The sequence below is a fragment of the Paramacrobiotus metropolitanus genome, unplaced genomic scaffold (assembly GCF_019649055.1).
Source record: "Paramacrobiotus metropolitanus isolate TYO unplaced genomic scaffold, Prichtersi_v1.0 Parri_scaffold0000044, whole genome shotgun sequence".
Taxonomy (NCBI): domain Eukaryota; kingdom Metazoa; phylum Tardigrada; class Eutardigrada; order Parachela; family Macrobiotidae; genus Paramacrobiotus; species Paramacrobiotus metropolitanus.
Genome location: NW_026570264.1, coordinates 88964 through 110173, shown reverse-complemented (window position 1 = coordinate 110173; position 21210 = coordinate 88964). Strand labels below are relative to the sequence as shown.

Below are 21210 nucleotides of genomic sequence, written 5' to 3'. Positions count from 1 at the left end.
TTTTATATACCCAGATTTTATTAGGTTCAAGATTAAATGTATGTAAATACATTAACAGGTTCATTGTATGTTGTGGTGTTCCCGTGTATCTGCTTTGCTGCACTTAACAATGCGGTGATTGTTGGTTGTACTGATGGCTGTTTATGCTCAGTTCTCATACTGGCTGGCCAGCGTTCACGTTGTATTAAATATCCCTATAAATTTTGCAATACATGAGCAATAGAAAAGTGCCTACAATGCACTGATTTATATTTATTCTATGCCACGTGTTTGTTCTGCCAAGTTAAGGTAAATCTCTGACCAAACCATTTCTCTAAGGAAGAGCCGTGACGGTAATATCCTGTTAATTACTGTGGCTTCAGCTTTTCGCGGTAAAACATTTTTTTTCTGAATTATTTATGAAGTACTACAATTTCGAGACACTAGCAGCTGTAGACAGCAGGTCAAGGCAGCCGTTTTTATGTGCCGGTTTGTTTCGTACATTTCTGCCAAGATACGCGATTTTATTTATGGGTGAAATTAGCAAATCAGTTACCAGGGAAACCGTTTCGTTGTTATTTTGTAAATCTTCCCATCGTGTTCAATAACCACGGTAATGTAGCGGGGTAACATTTTGCTCTTTCAGCATCGTTTATAATTGTTAAAAATTTACGACGCTGTATAGGGCTTTCGGAGCGGATAGCGCGGAACGAATCGGCTAAGGAAAAAAAAACACATAAGCATCTGTTGTAGTCCGCTGCTGCGCTTCTGCTGTAGTCTGCTGCTGCGCTTCTGTCGTGGCCTGCTGCGGCTGAGGCGATAATGTCCACCATGGACCACTGCCATACGGCATCATAAGACTCGCCTGGCGTTTAGAACGGTTAGCCGGCGTTAAGGCTGGATCCCCTCGACTGCCGGGTGGCATTGCGAGCGTTCCCATATCGACACTCTATAGAAACGATCAACAAAAAATTCTGTATGTCATGTTATATTTTATTAATTTTACCTGTATACATTAAGTTTTTGTTGATGTGATATAATTATACAGTAATAAAATAAAAGCAGAATTATAGAATGGTAGAGCACGTACCGCGCTGAAGATGCCAGCGATGACAGCTAACAAGAAGATATGCATGGGATCGGAAAGGTGGTGCAATCAACAAAAATATCGAAAATATCAATAATAACAGTGCGAGCATTAATAAACACGAATTAGGACGCTGCTAACTTCTTTTATATGAAACGAACTAGATTTTCAGCGTCCAAGCAAGTGGCTGACCAAGCTTCATCTACAGATACCTAGCACAGGAAACTGCAGTCGCAAATTTCCCGTAAGCTACTGCGGTTCCAGCTATTCTCAGTACGAATAACACTCGAAATTGGATTACTAGGGGCACTGATTTTCCTGTTAAGGTAGCCGGCATTGTCGGCCATTTCTGAAAACCACTTCAATAAATACTCTTAAATGCGTATGCTAAGAAAGCTGAGTGCAGCAATGTTCTGGTGAGCTCTTCAGAGTGGTAGGCTGCAAACTGTTCGAAGGCATGCACGGTTTAAACTGTCCGCCAGGAACCGCGGAAGTTTGTCAGCTGCCCCTGATTCAAGGCATTACAAGAATTTGCTAAAGTCATTCTCGTAATGCTAACCCCGAATTAGCATTACCATAAAGAAGAGTATCACATCATATACATGGTAAAATGGTGTCATTTTTGATTTCATGCCACCTCTTGCAGGACTTTCCTGATCGTTGTTCTTTGTGTTAAACGAACAAACAAACATTAAATGGCGATTAAATACACAATTTTAAAGCTCAGTAGGATGCTTCTTTTAGCGCATGCCTCGCATGCAGGCGCTTCAGCTCAACCCCAATGCTGCGTTGCACACTGTCTCTTGAACTTATCACTGTTTAAATTTTAAACCGCCTAATGACACTGGTCGATTTCCAGTTTATCTTCTTACACTGTAGCGCGTATGAGCATACACTAAAACATTTTTATATGACAGAGAAAATATCTGTACAGAAGAATTTCTTCGTTTCTGCATGCATTTCGAAAGCACCCTCCAACATCTTTGCGTGGTGGTAAAAAAGTTCTTGACATCGGACGCAGCTGGGGAAGGCAGTTGAGAACGAATTGATTATGGAAGAGAACAGCATAATTCGCCGTTGGGCAGAGATCCTTTTTCGCGGCTTCGCTGCATGCAGTTTCGATCTTCCGACAGCAACTCCGTCATCTGTTATATGTAAGACTTTGTCTTCCGCACCGACGGGTACGGAACGATAGGGTAGTGCTGGTGCTAGTAACAACTTAGGGAAATCACATTTAACAAACCCAGATTTCGTTAGCATCACGTGCTAACGTATTTAGGGCAGCTTCATTGTACTAATGTAGTGAAAACTAGTGATGAACTTCGGGACTAGTACCGCGGCTATCATTGCCAGGGCGAAAATTAGCCAGACAATATTCATGGAAGCGGACTCAGCGCAGAGGAGTGACCAACAATGAATATTGTCAAAGAACGGCGAAAGGGTACTACCAATCAGGCTAGCAGCAAGCACCAAAAAGATTTTGGAAACAACACTGTAACTGCTGTCAATGGTATTAACTGTCAATGTTGTTATATGGTGCATAATGCAATACAGTGTACTGATTTAATTGTTTTTTTACACTAAGTAGTAATTTTGCCGAATTTAGTGTAAATCGCTGAAAACCACTTCACTCCAAAAATTATAATGATGGTAATATCCGATAACTTACTGAGGCTCCAGTAATTCGCGGTAAAACGTATTTGTATACTCTGAATAATGTACAGTCCCATCGGAAGTTTTTAGCCCAAACTTACTGTAGTGAGCGTGTTTGTATGCGCGTTGTACGTTCTGTATTACCGGTACACACGGATTTCTAAGTTACATTAATTTATTTATGTGAATGCACATAGCCGCAGCAGTCTCATTCTCTGTAACGCTGTGTATCTGTATAAACCACTATCTGACCATCCAATCGGACTGTATGAAGTACACTACCAATTGTCGACAGCACATCAATGTAGCCGTCTATATGTGCTCGTCTCTTTCGAACATTTCTGCCAAGAAACATGGTTTTATTAGCGGGTGAAATTAACAAATCAGTTACAAGACACCGTTTCGCTGTTATAAATTATGTCATTCTGTTCATTAACCATGTTCATTTAGCGGTGCATCGCTTTGCTCACTTTACATATTTTTGGATATTGAAAAATTTACGCCGCCGCATAAGGTTTGGGAAGACCATTCGAAACGACTCGGCTAAGGAAAAAGAACCGCATAATTAGCTGTAGTAGGTTGCTGTAGCGCCTCTAGCCTCGGCTGAATCCAGTATGTCCATATACTCCCAGGCAGTACGTACATCCCCTGGCGCTTAGAACGGTTAGCTGGCGTTAAGGACGGACTCCTTTGAATGCCGGGTGATTTGGCGAGAGTTCCCATATCGACACTCTATAGAAGTGAGCAATGAAAAATGCATGTTATGCATAATGCAGTCGTACCTGTACACATCAAGTTTTCTTTAAGGTGAAATATGAAGTACAACACATTTATCGAATGGTGGAGCACTTACCGCACTGATGATGCCCGCGATGACAGCCATCAAGAGGATATCCATGGGAGCGGATTGGTTTGAAAGTCAATGAAAATATTCTCGTTAATAAAATATCAGCAAGCATCAGTAAACACATATAGGAAAGTTGCTGACTTCTTTTATAGGCAACGAGCTTGCGTTTCGAAATCCACGGAAGTAGCTGACTGAGCCACTTCACTTCGTATGTATCTGTACTGCAGTCGCAATTTTCCGCTAAACTACTGCGGTTCCAGCTTTTCGCGGTACAAATAGCACTCAAAATTGGATCACTAGGTACACTACATTGAAATAATTTATAGCACTTACCCGTGTTCGTAAGGCTTTCGTTTAGAAACAACACGCAGTCAGACCCCAAAAATCAAAAATCGTATTACTGTTATAGTAAACTGGTTACGGTTGTCGTATGGTCACGCAATTACGACATGTAAACCAAATGGTTCCATAACTCGAATACGCAGAATTGCCTACTCAGGAAGCTAAAACAACGGTCTCTGACTCCAAAGTGTGTAAATCTCTCATATTACGAAATATACTGTAGCAGATGGGTGTTTTGTGAACACTTGTCGTTTATCATTGGAAAGAATTTCTGTCAAACGTGACTGCATGGACTATCCGCAGTATTTGAGTGGTTTGATGTGGCGACACAGCAGCGAAGGCTCTAGCAAACACTTGTAAAAAGCGCGAAGTGGTCAGTTTTCGGGATATGAAGCAGATTCGAGTTTCGTAGACTCGAAGCGTTTTTATCTGTGTGTGTTTATCCATCTTTAACTAAGTATAACTCACTCGTACAGTATAACTCACTCAAGGCTTTTTTTTTTATATTCATTTTATGATTAATTTTTTATGAAAGAAGTTTCTAAGACAAAATTTGTCGACTGACACCTGCGAAGAGAATGGAGTGCGAGCTGGATGACTTTTGGGCATCTACCGAAATTACTTGAGGGGAACACTCTGTGTGAACCTCAGGTAACCGGGTAGGTCGTTTCTTCTTTGGCGGTCGACGTCGATTTTCGGAAGAACTTGTGTCTGGCTTCCCACATTCTTTTGTAGCCACCGAAACAATCGACAATGTCATCTGGTCTCTTCACCTGCTCCGGTTGCGGAAAGGAGTTGCGACGTTGGGGGACGCACAGGCCCATCTGCCCAAGAAGTCTGAGTGGGGACCCCAAGCTTGTGCCTGTCAACCCTTCATCGGCTCCTGGCGCTCCTACTTCTCATACCACTGGCTCTGTCTCTCAACCCTCCGGTCCGCAAGCACGCACATCAATCTCCGCTGCTGTATCGTCCTGGACTAAGCGAAGAATTATGCGGAGAATACCGAAAGCAGCCAGGCCTTCAGTCGCTATACTACTAACAAAGCTGATGCGACGTGCAGCGACGGAAAACTCTTCGTCTTCATGGCTCCTTCTGCTGTCAGCGCCATCTGCAGTGCTGTCCCTTCCTGCCGATTCAAAAAATGCCCGTAAAGTTTCCCTGGCTACTCACATAAAGAATCGTATCGTCCAGTTCGAAGAGGGAAAACTGGAAGAGACAGAAACGACAAAGAACCCTAAACCTCGGCGCGTTACGCCTGACGAAGACTTGGCCCGTCGAGTGGGAATCCAGATCGATGATTTTAACATTAGTGGTGCTGTACGCACACTGTTCTCGTCAGATTCCGTGGCCGAAATCACACCTGAAGTTGTTGACTCGATGCTGCACAAACATCCCGAGTCCCCTGTTCCAGATTTGCCTGAAGACCCAAATGGATCATTTGTCCCACTTACCCCGGACGAGGTTTTCAGAGCACTAGAATCCATGCCAAAGGGTAGCGCAGGCGGAGCAGACGGATTACGCCCGCAGCACATCTTGGATCTACTTGGCGGACGAACAGACGACACGTCAAAAGAACTGTGTGACGCTATTACGGACCTGCTTAACCGCATTCTGACTGGCGATATCCCTGAAGACGTTCGGCCTGTTCTGTGCGGCGCCCGTCTCATCGCACTTCGGAAAAAGGATGGAGGTTTACGTCCAATTGCAGTTGGCAATACCTATCGTAGACTCGCCGCAAAACTGGTAGACTCACGCATCCGTTCGATTACCACACCCATTTTCCATCCTCACCAACTTGGCTGTGGCACAAAGAAAGGCGTAGAAGGAGTTATCCATGCGTCAAGAGTCTTTCTTCTGCGCTACTCCGAAGAGGTTAAAGTCTTACTGAAAATAGACTTCGCAAATGCGTTCAACTGTGTATCGCGAGAGAAAATTCTGGAGATAGCCGCCGAGATCATACCGGATTACTATCCTTTCGTAAAGCTGTGCTATGGCTTTCATTCTTCACTGTTCCTTGGTGATACAGTTATTTCTTCACAGTCCGGCGTGCAACAGGGAGATCCACTAGGACCAATTCTGTTTTGTTTAGTTTTGCAGTTTATCGTGGACATGCTGATCACCGAACTGAACGCGTGGTTTATGGACGATGGAACACTAGGAGGCCGCCCAGGAGAAGTCCTAAGCAATTTTAAAGTACTCGTTACGGAAGCAGAAAAAGTCGGTTTATCTGTGAACCTTTCAAAATGCGAACTGTTTATCTGCGGTGGATCGGAGACACAACGTGAAGTTGTGGCCGCGAATTTCAAGGCACAATTTCCCAGTTTGTCGGTGGTGTCCAAGGACAAACTGAGCCTCCTGGGATCACCTCTATTGCCGACAGGAGTAACTCCCGTGATCAGAAAAAAGGTTGAAGAAGTTAAGAACATGTGCGACCGACTTGCGCTTATTCCTAAACACCAAGCGCTGTTTTTGCTGAAAAATTGTCTTGGTGTGCCAAAAATTGTGCACCTGCTTCGAACCTCTGTGGCGTGGCAGTTCTCAAAAGAATTATACGCCTTAGACCAAACTTTCCGCGGCGCAGTAGAGAGCATCACCAACGTCAGAATGGACCATCCGACGTGGTTACAGGCATCCCTACCTGTTCGATTGGGTGGTTTAGGGATACGACGCACAGAGGAGCTAGCTCCCTCCGCCTACTTGGCATCGGCTTCCTCATTGCGTCCGCTTATCTCTAAACTATGCCCGATCCTACCACCGACGGATATAACCACCGCAACACTGTCATGGAAGTTGGTCACCTGCTTGAACGATGTGCCGGCCGAACCCGTCCAGAGCATCCAAAAGGCCTGGGATACTCCCGCGACCTTACGTGCGTTTTCAGACCTTTCAGCTCTCCGTGTGTCTGCTACAGAAGTGGCACACTTGAAGGCTGTATCGACCCCAGAATCAGGTCACTGAATCCACGCATTACCCGCTGCATGTTTGGGTAATTTACTCGAAAACATTGATTTCCAAACCAGCGTCGCTCTACGATTAGGAGCTCCAATCGTCACTCCCCACGAATGTAAGTGCGGCGAATGGGTGGACGAACTCGGGAGACATGGACTGCGATGCAAACAATCAGCCGGACGTCTACCTAGACACGATGGCATCAGCAGGGAGTTCGCCCGCGCGCTAACGACGAGCGGTTTCCCTGCCAGAATGGAACCGAAGGGACTGGCCATAACAGGCAATAAAAGACCGGATGTTATCACGCTTATTCCATGGGAACGTGGCAAACCACTCGCAATAGACGTGACATGTGTGGACACTCTGGCCACCTCCTATATTGACCGTACATCCGTCAATGTCGGTGCCGCAGCGGAACTGGCCGAAACAAAAAAGCTCGCAAAACATGCGTGGCTTCAGCCAAGGTACAATTTTGTTGCCGCTGGCTTTGAAATATACGGACCATTGGGCGACGGAGCTAAGAAGCTGGTCGATAAAGTCGGATACCTTATAGCGGCCGCTACCGGGCAATCGCGCGCGAAAGAATTCTTACGGCAACGGATCTCCATACAAATTCAAAGAGGGAACGCTCTGTGTGTGATGGGCACAATAAAGGAACAGGAGAAATTAGAAGAAATTTTCTTGTTGTAGCGGATTGTCTATTTTATTGAGTGTGTTATTATGTGGAACTTTTAAGCGATTTTTTTTATTTTGTTCAAACAGTAGTCCAGTCTAGAATGGTTAGCGAAATTCTGATCTTCTAAAAAAAAAAAAAAAAACTCGTACTGTCGTACATGTGTCCATTGTTCAAGGAACTGGTCTTATTTCGTTCGTAAATAAACCGGGATCTATTTGAAAACTCTTGACGATCAAGTAACAAGTAGAGGCGAGGAAACTTATTATACAAAAGTAGTTTAAGAAGGTAATTGTAATCGTAGCCACAGCATACCATACGTATAGTGAACAGCATATCCTATAGTGATGCAGATTGCGAGGTTCGTTTCAGGCGCAGATTACATCGCAAAGGGGTTTTACATCATGGGCTCCCGATTTGGCATCACATTTGGCTACACATTATGACGACGACGGGGATCTTTCACAAATTTTATTTTGAAAGAAGTGACGAAAGATATCAAACATGGAATCAAACTTTCTATGCTTTATCAGTTTAGCTGTTGCGCATTGTTTTGAGTTTTCAATAATATTCCCAATTTCGAGGCATAGCAAAAGATTCGTCATCTGACTGCATTTGTTATATTTGTTCTCAAGCGGGCATTAAATATGATTACATTTTTAAAGGGGAACTATGCACAGAGGCAATAACGAGTTCAGAACACCATCTTGTGGGCAAACATAAATATTATTCGAGCGAACGCATTACAACTTTTGACAAATCCTTTTACGTTCGACTGGATTAGCGTTTCTTAACATCTACTGGAAGTCGCGGAAGTAGCGTTGATACTGTCTCTTGTTAATTCAGGAGATCCAAGAGTGATTAGATTCAGGGCTTGAAATAACAAAAACTTCAATGGCGAACTTTACAGAGGCCGGACTTGCCAGCCCTTCTTGCTTCGCGCGAAGCGCAGAGCCAACGGGCAGTTTCAGGGAACCAGTTCTTAGGGATCCAATTAAAAAAAGTAAATATGGTTATTTTTTAAAAGGTCTTACAGTGTCCTACTGCGTAGGCAGTGAGTAAGAGGCGTGTATATGAAAATAATACTGAGACGTAGACGTACCACACATGTAGCGGTAGTTGGAAAACGTCGTGGCGTCGAACTCCTGGATCACAATTTCGTACGGCGGATCATCGGCGGTGAAATTAAGGTACATTTCTATAAACAATATTTCCTAGAAACGCATTGCTTCACACTACAGAGATGTGCTAGTCGGGCGCTTACTGCCCTCTTTGAGCAAACATTGGTACTCAGCGGGACCAGCTAACTGCACAGTATATCTTGCTTGACGATGATGGGTAGCGCCGTCGGCATCTGTTTCTTGAGTCAGCCCTGTGTTACTAGCTGGCTCGAAGAACGGGACAGACATCTGGAAAAATAACAACGATTTGAAATACCTATCTTCAGGTCATCACCGAAGCCTGTCGAATAAAGTAGTTTGTGTTTAACTGTGCTGAACGTTTAGCACTTTGACGTGGCAAGCATTTTCACTTAACAATCCTGGATCGTTTCACCACATGTTCGTAATATGCATAATATAAAAAATACGAACCGTCCGAATTACGGCCGGAATCAAGATGAATAAGGTGACAGTGATAGTGCAGTACGTTTTGGGACAATAAACTAAGAATAATACAAAAGGATTTAGTTATTCGTCCTTGTTGCAGTGGAAGGTTTTCTGAAATAGACGAAGGAACGGAAACAAGGAACTAGTTTAAATACATAATCGAGAAGAAACTAGAAATGTAATGTGTAATTCTGGCTAGAAAGCTGAGCGTGGTACTTCACTCAAAATGCTATTCAGAGTAGCATGGCTTTTGCGTTGCAAATTGAGCGAAGAATTCGCGGTAACTACGCTTGACACGAAACCACGACGTTGCCAAATCAGCAAAATTTTCCCAAGAGGTTCATTGCTTTTCTGATAAAATAAAGCCGGCAGTTGCGGTTGTTATCCGAAAACACTTCAAAAATTTAAGCGCGCTAATACATATAAGTGGAAATTTTGTTTTCGAAAGAGTTATTTTATGGAGAGCAGATTTAGGCAGACGCTGATGTTTCTTCACATATTTTTGTTTCCAGTTGGAGCTTTTGGCATTACGCATATGCAGTGCGCTCATGATATTATTCACGATACAAAACGGCTGCAGATTCTTGAGATTTTAACAGACGATATCCCGGAAGGATAAAAAATATCAAACAGTTGCGCGTATGCATTTCGTGTATCAAAGATTTTCATGCGGCAGTCTATCGCTGGAGACTTAGTTGGTATTGATATAGATATACATTATACGAGTAATTACAAATAATTATGGCTTAAAAATCTAAGTAGATGTTTCATTTCAACGCATATGTACTGCCCCTCCAAGCGCTTCTGTCGAAGCCAATGCTACGTTACCCAATGTTTGGTCTATTTTATTATTTATTTTTTAAAAGGCCAACTGAGTGATTTCACGTTTTCGTCATGCACTGCAATCTCTGTCATAATTGTTTCATACACATACAGTAGATCGTCCACAAGCAGACAAAAGGGACAAATCTGTTAAGGAAGATCATCCACTCCACCGATCTTCGAAACCAAAGCTATTTTGCTTTGATGTGCTACAGTTTTCAGTTTCCACTCTATTATCTCCATTGAATTATTCTTTATTTCGTTATTAAACTGATAAGCATTTTTTCATAGTTAGACAACGATGAAAGTTGTATATTCGTGCAGACTTGCGCAATAAAATTTTAAACTAAGCAACCGAACTAAATATTTTAATAACTAAGCACTCATATGCCAATGTAATGTAATAATTATGCATCCACGTGGCCTATGCGTATGCGTATTATTGACGTTGACTAGCCACAACGCTGTTAACGCGGTTGACCAGACCCTTTACAGTTTACACAGCTTCAGATTAGAATGAAAATACAGAAGAAGAAATACAGAAGACAAAATAGCCCCAACTCCGCATGCAGACAAAAGCAAAGCATCTAGCTCCGTTCGCTCTTTTACTTATTGCTAAAAACGTTCAGGGTATCGGACGAAGAATGGGAAGGCAGTTGAGAACGCATCGCCTACGGAAAGAGAGAAATTATGGTTCTAGGCTCTTCCGTTGTTGTTGTAGGGGTTTCTGTCGTCTGCTGCACTTGAGCCTTTGTCGTCCGGTGAAATGGGGACGGGGCGGAAGGATCGCGCGTAGCCTAGTAATAATAAAATAATCACTATGACGACGAATTGTGATCACTTTTGTTTTCTTATTTAAATGCTGTAAATGAGTATTATTATTACTTGTTAAGATATTGCGATATCTCAAGAACTGTTAAAAGTGGCTGCCCGTTATTGTGGCAGCTGATCTTCTACGTTTGTCTACAACCTCGTGCAGGTTGCTCCTGATTGTTGTAGACGTTAAGCTGATTAAACAAACAAACAAACAAACAATCTTTGCAGTTGATATACTCAGGTTCATTAACATCCTGTATTAACTTCACTACAGCAGCTTCATTGTATGTACTCTGTAGTGAATACTAATGATAGACAAGTACCGCGCTGCTTATGGCTAGGGCAAAATGATAGCCTGACAATACTTATAGAGTCATAGGCATGGAAGCGGAGGATTAGGCCTAACAACAAATATTGTCAAAGAACGACGAAAGATTACTGTAGCCGCGGGATGAAGTGGCTCCACAGAGTCTGGTGTACGAGAAAAGGCACGACGTATATACATACGCTGATTTGAATAAAAAATTGAATTTCTGCTGCATTTTTGATTTTCAATCAATTTAACGGGTTTTTTTTCCATTTTAAAGTGAATAATTGCATTTCGGCTGTGGATAGCATTTAAATCAGAGCTCTAATTTGTCGTAATGGGCCGAAAGCAGCGTAGTTATACAGAGGAACAGATTCGAGCATTTCTGATCGGTTTTGCTGCCGCTGATGTGAGCGCACGGAGTTACGCAAATAATATCGGAGTTCCGTGGAGAACTTTCACACGCTGGAAAAGGTACAATTAAATTTTTAATTAATTATCTACTTGCGTGTTCTTGAAAGCAGCCAGTCTACCTGCAGCAGGTTGAGGAAGAACGAGCCTCTTCGGAAGCAGAAACACAAGCGAAAGCCGGACCACTCTGACATAGAGGACGCTTTGTACGAATTTCTCCTGGCCGAGCGGAAGAAGGGTCTGATTGTGACGCGTCTGGAGCTGAAAAAAAGAGCGCTAGAGTTAGCCCAGGTGGAAGGAGCTCCAACCTTCAAGGCTTCAGACGGTTGGCTTACTAGCTTTTGAAGAGAAAGTGCCTGCGATACCGTGTCCCAACTCAACATGCTCGCAAGTCTGAATTTACAGAAGAAGATCTGGTAAGCTGAATTTTTTTAACATTAGAAATCAGAGCTCTGACCATTTTCTAAAAAACAGGAAGAAGAGCTGGAGTATTTTCTCCGCTTGCACAATTCCATCGTTCTGGATGAAACTCCCGCTGACCGCGTATTCAATTTCGATCAGACGATGATTCGCCTTGTAGCGCCGAAACCGAAAACACTTTCTCCCATTGGAGTGAAAGAAGTAATTGTATAGCTTTTATTCACTTCATTGCAAATATTTATAACAAAAGCTATGATAATTGTGAGAGCTCTGATATTTTTATTAATTTTACGAGTCTGGTTTGTTGTGGTTTTGGGGTGCCCCTGGGAACCAGCGGGGGTGGTTCCTCTAGAAAGCTGACTGTGGACGGCTTTGTAGGTAACTGTTAAACAGCCTCCTGGCGAAAAGAAGGAATAACTGTGTCTTTAACGATTCGTGCGGATGGTGGAAAATATCCCGCTGTAGTGGTGCTAAAGGGCGGGAAAGAATGGGAAGCTGTCAGAAGGGATAATGAACAAGCTGAAAGTTCCTTCTAATATTTTTGTTGAGAGCTCTTATTCTACTTGGTGGACGGAGGAGATGGATCTGGACTGGATAAAGTATACATTTCCAGAAGATACGCAAAAGCGTGTTTTAGTTCGAGACCAAGCACCTGTCCACAAAAAAGAACCATCGGAGCTCCTACTTAGAGAACGAAATGTCGAGCAAATCTTCGTGCCTGCTGGTCGCACAGGCGATTATCAGCCGCTTGATGTCAGCGTTAACAAAGCAATGAAGGCCTCTTTTCGTAGCGAATATCAGCTTTGGCGAGCAACTCATCATGAAGTAACAAAATCGGGATATCTGAAGAAGCCAGGGCGCCAAGACTTCCTGGATATGATCTCTCGTGCATGGCAAAGCGTAACCCCAGATCTTGTCCGTAAATCGTTTTTCGCTGCTCAGGTGCTTAAGAATGATGACCGAGAACGTGATCATGAGAGCTCTGAAAATGAGTATGAGAGCTCTGGAATGGATAAGGAAAATTTACTAGTACTTGATGAAAGCGATTCTGAAATGGAGATTAGTTTATTCAGTGATAGTATTTTAGAGAGTGATAATACCTGTGAGATAGAAAACGGTCTACCAGAGTAAAAGAGTACTAAAATAAAATTAATAAAAATAAGCTTTACGTGTGCGCTGCCCGTTGGCGGTAAGCACCGTGCTCAGTGCCCGACGAGGGAAAGGCAGCGCCCGGATCTAACAGTGGAGCCACTTCATCGCGCGGCTACAGTACTTATCAAGCTGGAGCAACTAACACTTAAGAGATTTTGGAGATAATACCGTTAATAGTTACTGAAACGTGCCTAATGCTATGGCAAAAGACTAGTATGCTCGTGCTGACGTATATAGTATTCTATGCCATGTACATAAGTTGTTTTCCCGGTTCAGATAAATCGCCGACCAAACCATTTTAGTGTATCAAATGTTACATTAGCAACTGCAGGCAGCACATCAAGGCAGTCGTGTTTAAGTGCTAGCTTTTTCCTACATTTCTGCGCAGAAAAACGATTTTTACTGTATGAAATGGACATAACGAAATAGACAAATGGATGCTCTTTTAAATGTGTTATGCTGTTTTACAGCCCTGTTCATGCAGCGGTACAACATTTTTCTAGCTTAGCGTATTTCAGGATAATTAAATTTACGACATCGTATAAGGCTTTAAAAGATATTTCGGAAGGAATCGGTTAAGGAAAACGAACCTTTCTCTTACGCTTACTCGGGTACGAGGGGAACCACACCGGATTGTACCAGTTCCGAAGGCGTTCATCACGGTTAGCCGGCGTAAAAGACGGAAGTGTGTTTTCTTCCTACTGTCCACAAATCGTTGATTATGAAAGTAGAGGAGCGTTTTTATATCGTTTTTCGTTCTTATTATACGGATTTGTAGTATGCGGATTTGTAGTTGTGACGTGTGGGAGTAGAATCACACGCCTGGATGTACGTACGGATGCTGACTGTCCGCCTTCCACCTGCAACATAACAGATAATCTAGTCAATCAATGCTGTGATTTGCTGTTCTCTTTTACTAGCGGTGTATGTGATGTCATAACGCAAGTCTATATAAGTTCTGGTTGTCACTAATATCGCCATCAGTAGTCTTGGATTTACTTCTCAGACTGCTTCCTGATTACGATTTCCTTGTGTTGTGGACTGTGTTGTGTATTGGATTAAAGAGGCAGCAATACTTGTTCCTACGGAAGTGCATAGTCGTTCCCGGATTATCGCTGAGTGCACAGGTTTGCTCGCGTCACAATCGACCTTGCTCTGGCCGATCCTCACAGAACCTACGACCGGAGATTGTGGTTAGTCTTTTCGCTTAGGGATTCCTGATTCGTGTTCCTGAGTCGTTCGTCTTATTCCACCATAGCTGATCTGTTACAGTTTGAGATGAGAGTTGCCTACCGACTGACATTTACAGGCGTGGAAGAGTAAAGATAGTTCTTGGAGCTCTAACCAGCGTGAACGCTTATACGCGACAGTTGTTAGCACTGTGACTGGAAATAATCACTCGCAATATACTTATATCGGTTTGGCGGTTCTTATAAACTATAATACGAAATAATTGTGTTGTTGGGAAAAACGAGTTTCTCATGTATAATTTTTATGCAATAGCAGGTTTAACTCGCTCGTTTTATACGTACATGTGTCCATTTATTTAATTTGTGAGTAATTCGGACTTTATTGCAAAACTACTTAGTACTTTCTATAAAGTAACAAATAAAAGCGATGAAACTTATCTCGAGAATTCAGTTCTCGTTGGGGATAGAGTTAGAAAGATGGTGGCGAAAGACTGATATCGAACACGGAAGTCAAACTTCCATTGCTGTTATCAGTTCACACGAGCAGCTGTTGCTTTGGGTTTTAAATAATATTCTTAATTTTATGACCTAACAAAAGACTCGTCCACTGACTGCATTTCTTCATCAGTTTTCAAACTTATAATAATGTGACTTCATTAAGGAGAGTTATGCACAAGAACAATGACGAATACAGGACGTCGCGTTGTGAGAAAATATGAATATAAGTCATACAACTACAAGTATAAGCATAATTATAACATTCAGGAAATTGTTTTACAATCAGCTGGACAGTTTTGTAACCTAAGCGAAATAACCGGATACAGTGTTGATATCATCTCGAGTGCATTCAGGAGATTATCCAAGGGTTATTAAAATCAAGCCAATACAGTGCACTGAGTGCAGGCCAGTACCGAAACCTATCAGTAATGCGCAGTAACCATGCGCAATCTTAACCCTGCTGAACGTATGGATCTTCCTGCACACTTTTGCGTTAAATGCGTAATATAAACGAAATACTGTACATACCGTACGAGTAATCTCCGCAATCAAGATAAGCCAGGTAACAGTAATAATAAGGTACATTTTGCGGTCAAGTAGTCAAGAAAAGGGCACGAAAAAATTTGGTGACCGGTCCCTGTTACAATGGATGGTTTTCTGAAATGGACGAAGTGGAGTTAAAACTTACGGAACAGGGAACTGGTTTATATAATTGATAAGATAATTAGAATGTGATGCGTAATCTTGGTTAGAAACCTCAGCGTGGTACTTCACTCAACAGCTATTCCGAGTAGCATGACTTTTGCGTTGCGAACTGAGCGAAGAAATTTGCCGTAACTGCGCTTGACACGAATCCACGACATTGCCAAATCAGCAGAAATATTCCCAGGAGTTCTTTGCTTTTTCTAATGAAATGAAGCCGGCTGCTGCGGTTTTTATCCGAAAACGCTTCAAAAAATGTAGCCCGCAAATGTAAGCGGAAATTTGGTTTTCAAACGGAAATTATTTTATGGAGAGCACATTTAGGTCGACGCTGTCAAAGACCGCTCACTCGAGGCGGTAGACACCTCTCGTGGCTTTCTCTGTCGCCCGCCCGCACATGGCAACGCCATTCGTGCCGCTACATTACGCTGCTTACTCAGCGTACACTTTGTCTACGCTGACCAATCAGCGCATTTCCTTGCACTCTTGGGGGTGGAGCCCAGCGCCTACGGGCGATTCCGTGCTTTGCAGCATCAGCTGTTGCACACCGGCAGCACGCGGAATCATTATCACGATTCCTAGCTAGCGCACTGCAGGCACTTTTTTCCACAGCTTTTCCCCACATCGGGTTTTCTGTTGGTTTTTGTGTTGTTGTTGCTTTATTGTTCTCACAATAAAGGCTATTTGCCCCATTTTCCATCTGCTTCTGTGTCATATCTGACATGGTAGCAGACTCGCTCGGTTTTCTTTCCTGCGAGACCTCTGATTCCCAGTGAAGGCAACAATCGGTCGAACTACGCTGATCGCCTATAAGTAGGCCAGCAATCCCGCGACCACCATCTCCTGCATCATACAGGCTTCATTGGAAGCCTGCTGCGCGACGGATTATTTATACGGGTCGGCGCCTATAAGTAGGTCCCTCGCAGCTTTGGCTCCCCGCTCAAAAACTGAGTTGGGTACGATCCAGTTGACCAAATAAGCACCCTACCGGGTTGCGTTGATACGGGTCAGCGTCTATAAGTAGACCTCCCGCAGCTTTGGCTCCCGGCGCAAAAACTGCGTTCGGTACGGTCCTGACACACCATTACGCCCTATCGGGTGCGCTGCGGCCCTCACGGTAGAAGAGGGTGAAGAGGAACGACGGAGCAGCAGTTTGGAGCGAACAAACCGCCGGTAAGACCTGCTGTGGCGTCGTAGGTTTTCGTAGAACTTTCACAATTTGGAGGTTTCCGCGTAGAACCTAATTTTGAAATTCTATAACTTTTGAACCGCTTATCCGATTTGCGTAAAACTAGCATTTTCGGATTTCTTGAGAAATTCTGCACTAGAAAAGTGTAACAGAACTCTCGAAAAATTTTTACCTAATTTTTGACGAATTATCGGCGAAAAACAACCGCCATTTTGTCCAGCCGGAATTTTTGCGAAAAAGTCGCGTGACGTCACTGTGGTAACTTTCCATAAAAATTTGACCAATCAGAACACGTGGGAAACTTCCCCATGTTATAAGACTCGTAGTGAGTCATATTGTTTTTTGAATTTTGCTCACGGCACGCTACTCGTGACGTAGAGCTTTTGCAAGACCATTTCGTACGTGACATCACACTGGTCAGTAACGTAAACTAGGGCCATAGGGAGCTAACGCTAATCCTAAGCTCTAGCACACCTGACCAGCACTAACCAGCGACAGCCAACCCACCGTTCCGGTCCGGACCAAGACCAAAGAAATTTTTCAAGTCCCAATACCATGGGCCAAATCGAAAGCGCCTTGGCCAAGGTGATGCCATACACCAGCCATGAGCAACTCCAACGGAGATTGCTCAGTCCTATGGACGGGCGCCAACCTAACGAATACAAGAAGCAACTGGGGAAGAACTATGCCACACGCGACCCACCGGGAACTTACGGTTTCCGCAGGGCCAAACAGAGCGGTTCTGAACCAGACGAGCCAAACTCGGCCGGCTCAACGAGTTCAGTCGAGGCCAAAGCCAGGCGGGACAGACAAATCCTGCCGGCCGATTTGGAAACCAGCGACGAAAGTCTGGACGCCACCCGGGACGACACATTCCAGGAGGCATCCGACGAACTGTCCGAGGCCAACCAGCCTCTGGACAACCAACCTGGCGCCGATAGGACGGCCCAGGCCAACAGTGTCCCTCGGGACTTGGCGCACCAACCGGCCATACCTGGTCCGGGCCAAGTCCAACCTGCGGCGCCAACGGCAGCCACAGGTGAGGACAAGACACGCACCGATGGACCAGAGCCAAACAACCTGGCCCGGTCCAACCTTGATGTCCAGGATCTGACAGCACGTCCAACCCTACCGGGCTCGGACCAGATCCAACCTGAGGCACCAACGGTGGCCAAAGGTGGACGCAAGGCAAAGGGCCAAGCCAAAAAGGCTGGTCCAAAGGCACAAGACCAGGGCCAACAGCCCGCAAGTCAGTCGCCACTCATGTTTGAGGACGATGGCCCAACTTACACAACGCCATCGCCGACCAATGACGTCATCGGCGCGCTCGGCCCGTCCAGACCGGACGGAGAGCCAATTGTGGATCTGGCCCAACTTAACAGGGCCACAGCCAGGATGGACCTTAACCAGCCCTCCTGGGACACAGGCCGCGCCAACGTCAGCCCGCCAAAGCTGATCCAGGCAACCCGGCCCGAGGAACTCGACGAAGTCGACCAACTTCGGACCACAGTACGGGACCTGACCAAACAGCTGGCGGACATCGCAGAAGCTTCCCTGCTATCTGAACGATGGATGCAGGACGAGATCTGCAGACACAAAGACCTTGCGTTCCAATCGGACGCAGAGGTTAAACGTGTCTCGGCCATACTGGCCCAGACCCAACTTGAGCTAACCCAGCTCAAGTTGTCACCATGTCCTAATGCTGAGCGAGACCAGCTCAATAGGACAATCCACAGCCTAGAAACGGCTGTGGCGGGCCTTGAAGCCCTGCTCACCTCTACGAGGACCGAGCTGGCCAAAGCCAGGGACGACTTGGCTGCGGCCCGGACCACCATTGACGACACCGACTCTGAGGCGGACCGCCTACAGAGGGAAAACAAACGTCTCACCGAAGACTTGTCCAATCTGCAGGACGAAATCAACCGTCTGCGGAATGGATACAACCTTCTTTATGAGAGCCACCAGAATCTCATGAAGACCATCCAGCAAGGAGGACTGATGAGCCAAACGGTTCAGCAGAAGGAGGCACAGAACGTGCAACTCCAGCAACAGATCGTTGCCCTCCAGAGCCAGCTCAACACCGAAGCAACCATTCGGGTCCAACTTGAGCAGAACAGCGCCATTGGGCATCAAAACTTCGTCCAATTGGAGCAGGCCTTCAATCAAGCCAAACAGGTGATCCAGGGCCAACAAGACCGGATCATCGTTTTGGAGGCCAATAATGCCGGCCTGGTCAAAGACTACCAGGCGGCCACACAACGCATAACCGAAATGAACGAGGAACTGGAAAGGCTAAGCACGGAAAACGCCTGCTTAGATGCGGAGAAATCACATCTCGCAGATATCAACTCCGAGTTGTCCGCAGAACCACCGTCCTACCATACCTTTCCAGACTCGGATACACAACGTCGACAAGAAAAAGTCGACGAGGCTCTGCGGCAGGGCCAACGCTTCTACCGAGAGCCAGTGTATCACCAGCAGAACTATCAAGTGAACATGGCTGTGGAAGGACCACTGGTTGGAGATCCCCCAAAGGGGCCAACCATACCTGCGCCTCCCAGCCCGGTGGACCGCGGAACATCAACGGCGACAATAACACTGCCGCCACCACCAGTCCCGGTCACTACAACCGCCACTATCAGTCCAACGACGATAGTGACGCCCACAACGCAGACTCATCCGTCTACGTTAAGTGGGCTAGGCTTCGATCCAAGTCAGGCGATACCCAGCCACAGCTACTTTGGATCAAAGCCATCGTATCCGTCCTTGTACCCAACGATATTCCCGAACATGGACTTCAACTTTAGTCCACATCCGGCCACAAGCCAGGCTCAGACCAGCGGCGCTGATCCAAACCGGACCAACCCGCTGAGCCCAATGTTCGGGCCATCGGCCATGCAAGGACAGATGGGAGGCCAAAGTGGTACACCAACGGTGCAACAACCACTAGTAGGCCAACTATTTGGCCCTCCTATCACGGCGGCAGCCCCAACGGGCCAAGCTCAGCCACAGATGGGCCAAACGACGCCCACGGGCCAAAATGTGCCCCAACCACCAGGCATACCGCCAACAGCGGCCATGCCACCAGGACCAGCGGCTCAACCAGGTCAAGGCCAAAATGCGCCCATGTTGGTCCAGCTCCCGAATGGAGCATACGCATGGATGGCGTCCAACGGGGCTATCCAGATCGTACCGGGCCAACCAGTGTGGGCCCAACCTCAGCAAGTGCCGCTAATACCACAGCAGCCAACACCGGCCCCATCACCACCGGTCAGTCCAGCTCTCTCAACCAGAGAGCAAATCAAGGAAATGGCCCAAGAGATGGGAAAAGCTAACGCGAGAGCTCAAGTCCGCACCGAGTTGCCAAAATTTGACGGCAACAAAACAATGGTGAAAGGATGGCTTGCACAGGTCCGACGGATCTGTAAGCAGTCATCCGATCTGAACAAACCAGATCCGGACTTCATGAGCCGCATTTACATGGCCCTATCGGACCCTGTAAAAGAATGGTACACTGGCCAAGCCAATCGAGAAGACGAGGACGGCTGGACAGTGGAAGAGTGGCTCCAGAAGTTTGCCACTCGATATGGCGATGATAATCAGCAGGCCACTGCCATGGGAGAAATCGCCCATCGGTAATACCAACACTTGACCGAAACCCCTGAGCAGTATTACGACGCCATGCTGACTCTCCAGACGCGCGCTGGCTTGGACGACACCATGACACTTCACTTCTTGAGAGAGAATGTGAATGAGCCAGAACTGCGCCGCGCTCTGGACATCCGGATACTAAAGTCACCAGCAGAATTCCGGGGCTATGTCCGGCAGTACACAATGGGAAAACCGGAGTACGAAGGGAAGGCAAGCCGCGGATACCCAACAATCCGAACGGCCATACAAACGCCACCAGCCCAAGTCGTACCACAACAACCGGCACTCTATCCCCCGCAAGCTACACAAGCCCGAATTGAGGCAACATACGCCGCCATCGCGGCCTTGAACTTAGCCTCCCCACAACGTGGGTCTACACCGCCCAACGGCGGTAGTGGCGGCTATGGCCAGGTCCGAAACCAGGGCAACTATGGCTACAGCCAGGGCAACAGCGGCGGAGGACCAAAGGGCAAGTTCTCCAAAGGCCAAAATGCCAGCTTTAGCGGAAACCAAAGCGGCAACAGCCCTGGAGGACAAAACCGAAGCCCGGGAGGCCAGAGTGGCCAACGCCAGACTCTGAGCCCCGAAGAGGCCCGCAGACAAGAGGACATGTACATCGACCGAGTCGAGCGCATGTTCGAGCGATGGGCCAAAGATGGGATTATCACTTGCAACCACTGCCTGTGAGGAAACCACGCAACCGACGGCTGTGGCTATGCAAACAGGCCATTATGCGAAAATCCAAACCGGAAATGGTATTTGGATTGGCGAAATCGCTATCAGAAAGGCTACCCTACCGGGTCAGCCAATCCTAACCGCCTCGGCTTAGTGCCACCCAAACAACCCAGACCACCACGTGGTAATGGGGGGACAGGCAGACGAAGGCAGTCCATTGGCTCAGGAAGTGGGTCCGGT

The 21210-nt window shown here is 45.9% G+C and overlaps 1 protein-coding gene across 1 annotated transcript; it reads left to right on the top strand.

The window, feature by feature from the left end:
* The first annotated feature begins 19140 nt into the window (after positions 1-19140).
* LOC129591065 (uncharacterized) lies at positions 19141-20982 on the top strand. The gene is made up of 3 exons (XM_055486586.1): positions 19141-19914; positions 20314-20505; positions 20707-20982. The coding sequence occupies exons 1-3, from the start codon at positions 19141-19143 to the stop codon at positions 20980-20982; spliced, it is 1242 nt and encodes a 413-aa protein (XP_055342561.1).
* The last annotated feature ends 228 nt before the right edge of the window (positions 20983-21210 follow it).

Coding starts and splice junctions, on each gene's coding strand:
- LOC129591065 (XM_055486586.1), top strand. CDS start 19,141: ATGGCTGTGGAAGGACCACTGGTTGGAGATCCCCCAAAGGGGCCAACC. Junction 19,915..20,313: donor CACCGGCCCCATCACCACCG/GTCAGTCCAGCT, acceptor ACCCCTGAGCAG/TATTACGACGCCATGCTGAC. Junction 20,506..20,706: donor AACCGGAGTACGAAGGGAAG/GCAAGCCGCGGA, acceptor GGCTATGGCCAG/GTCCGAAACCAGGGCAACTA.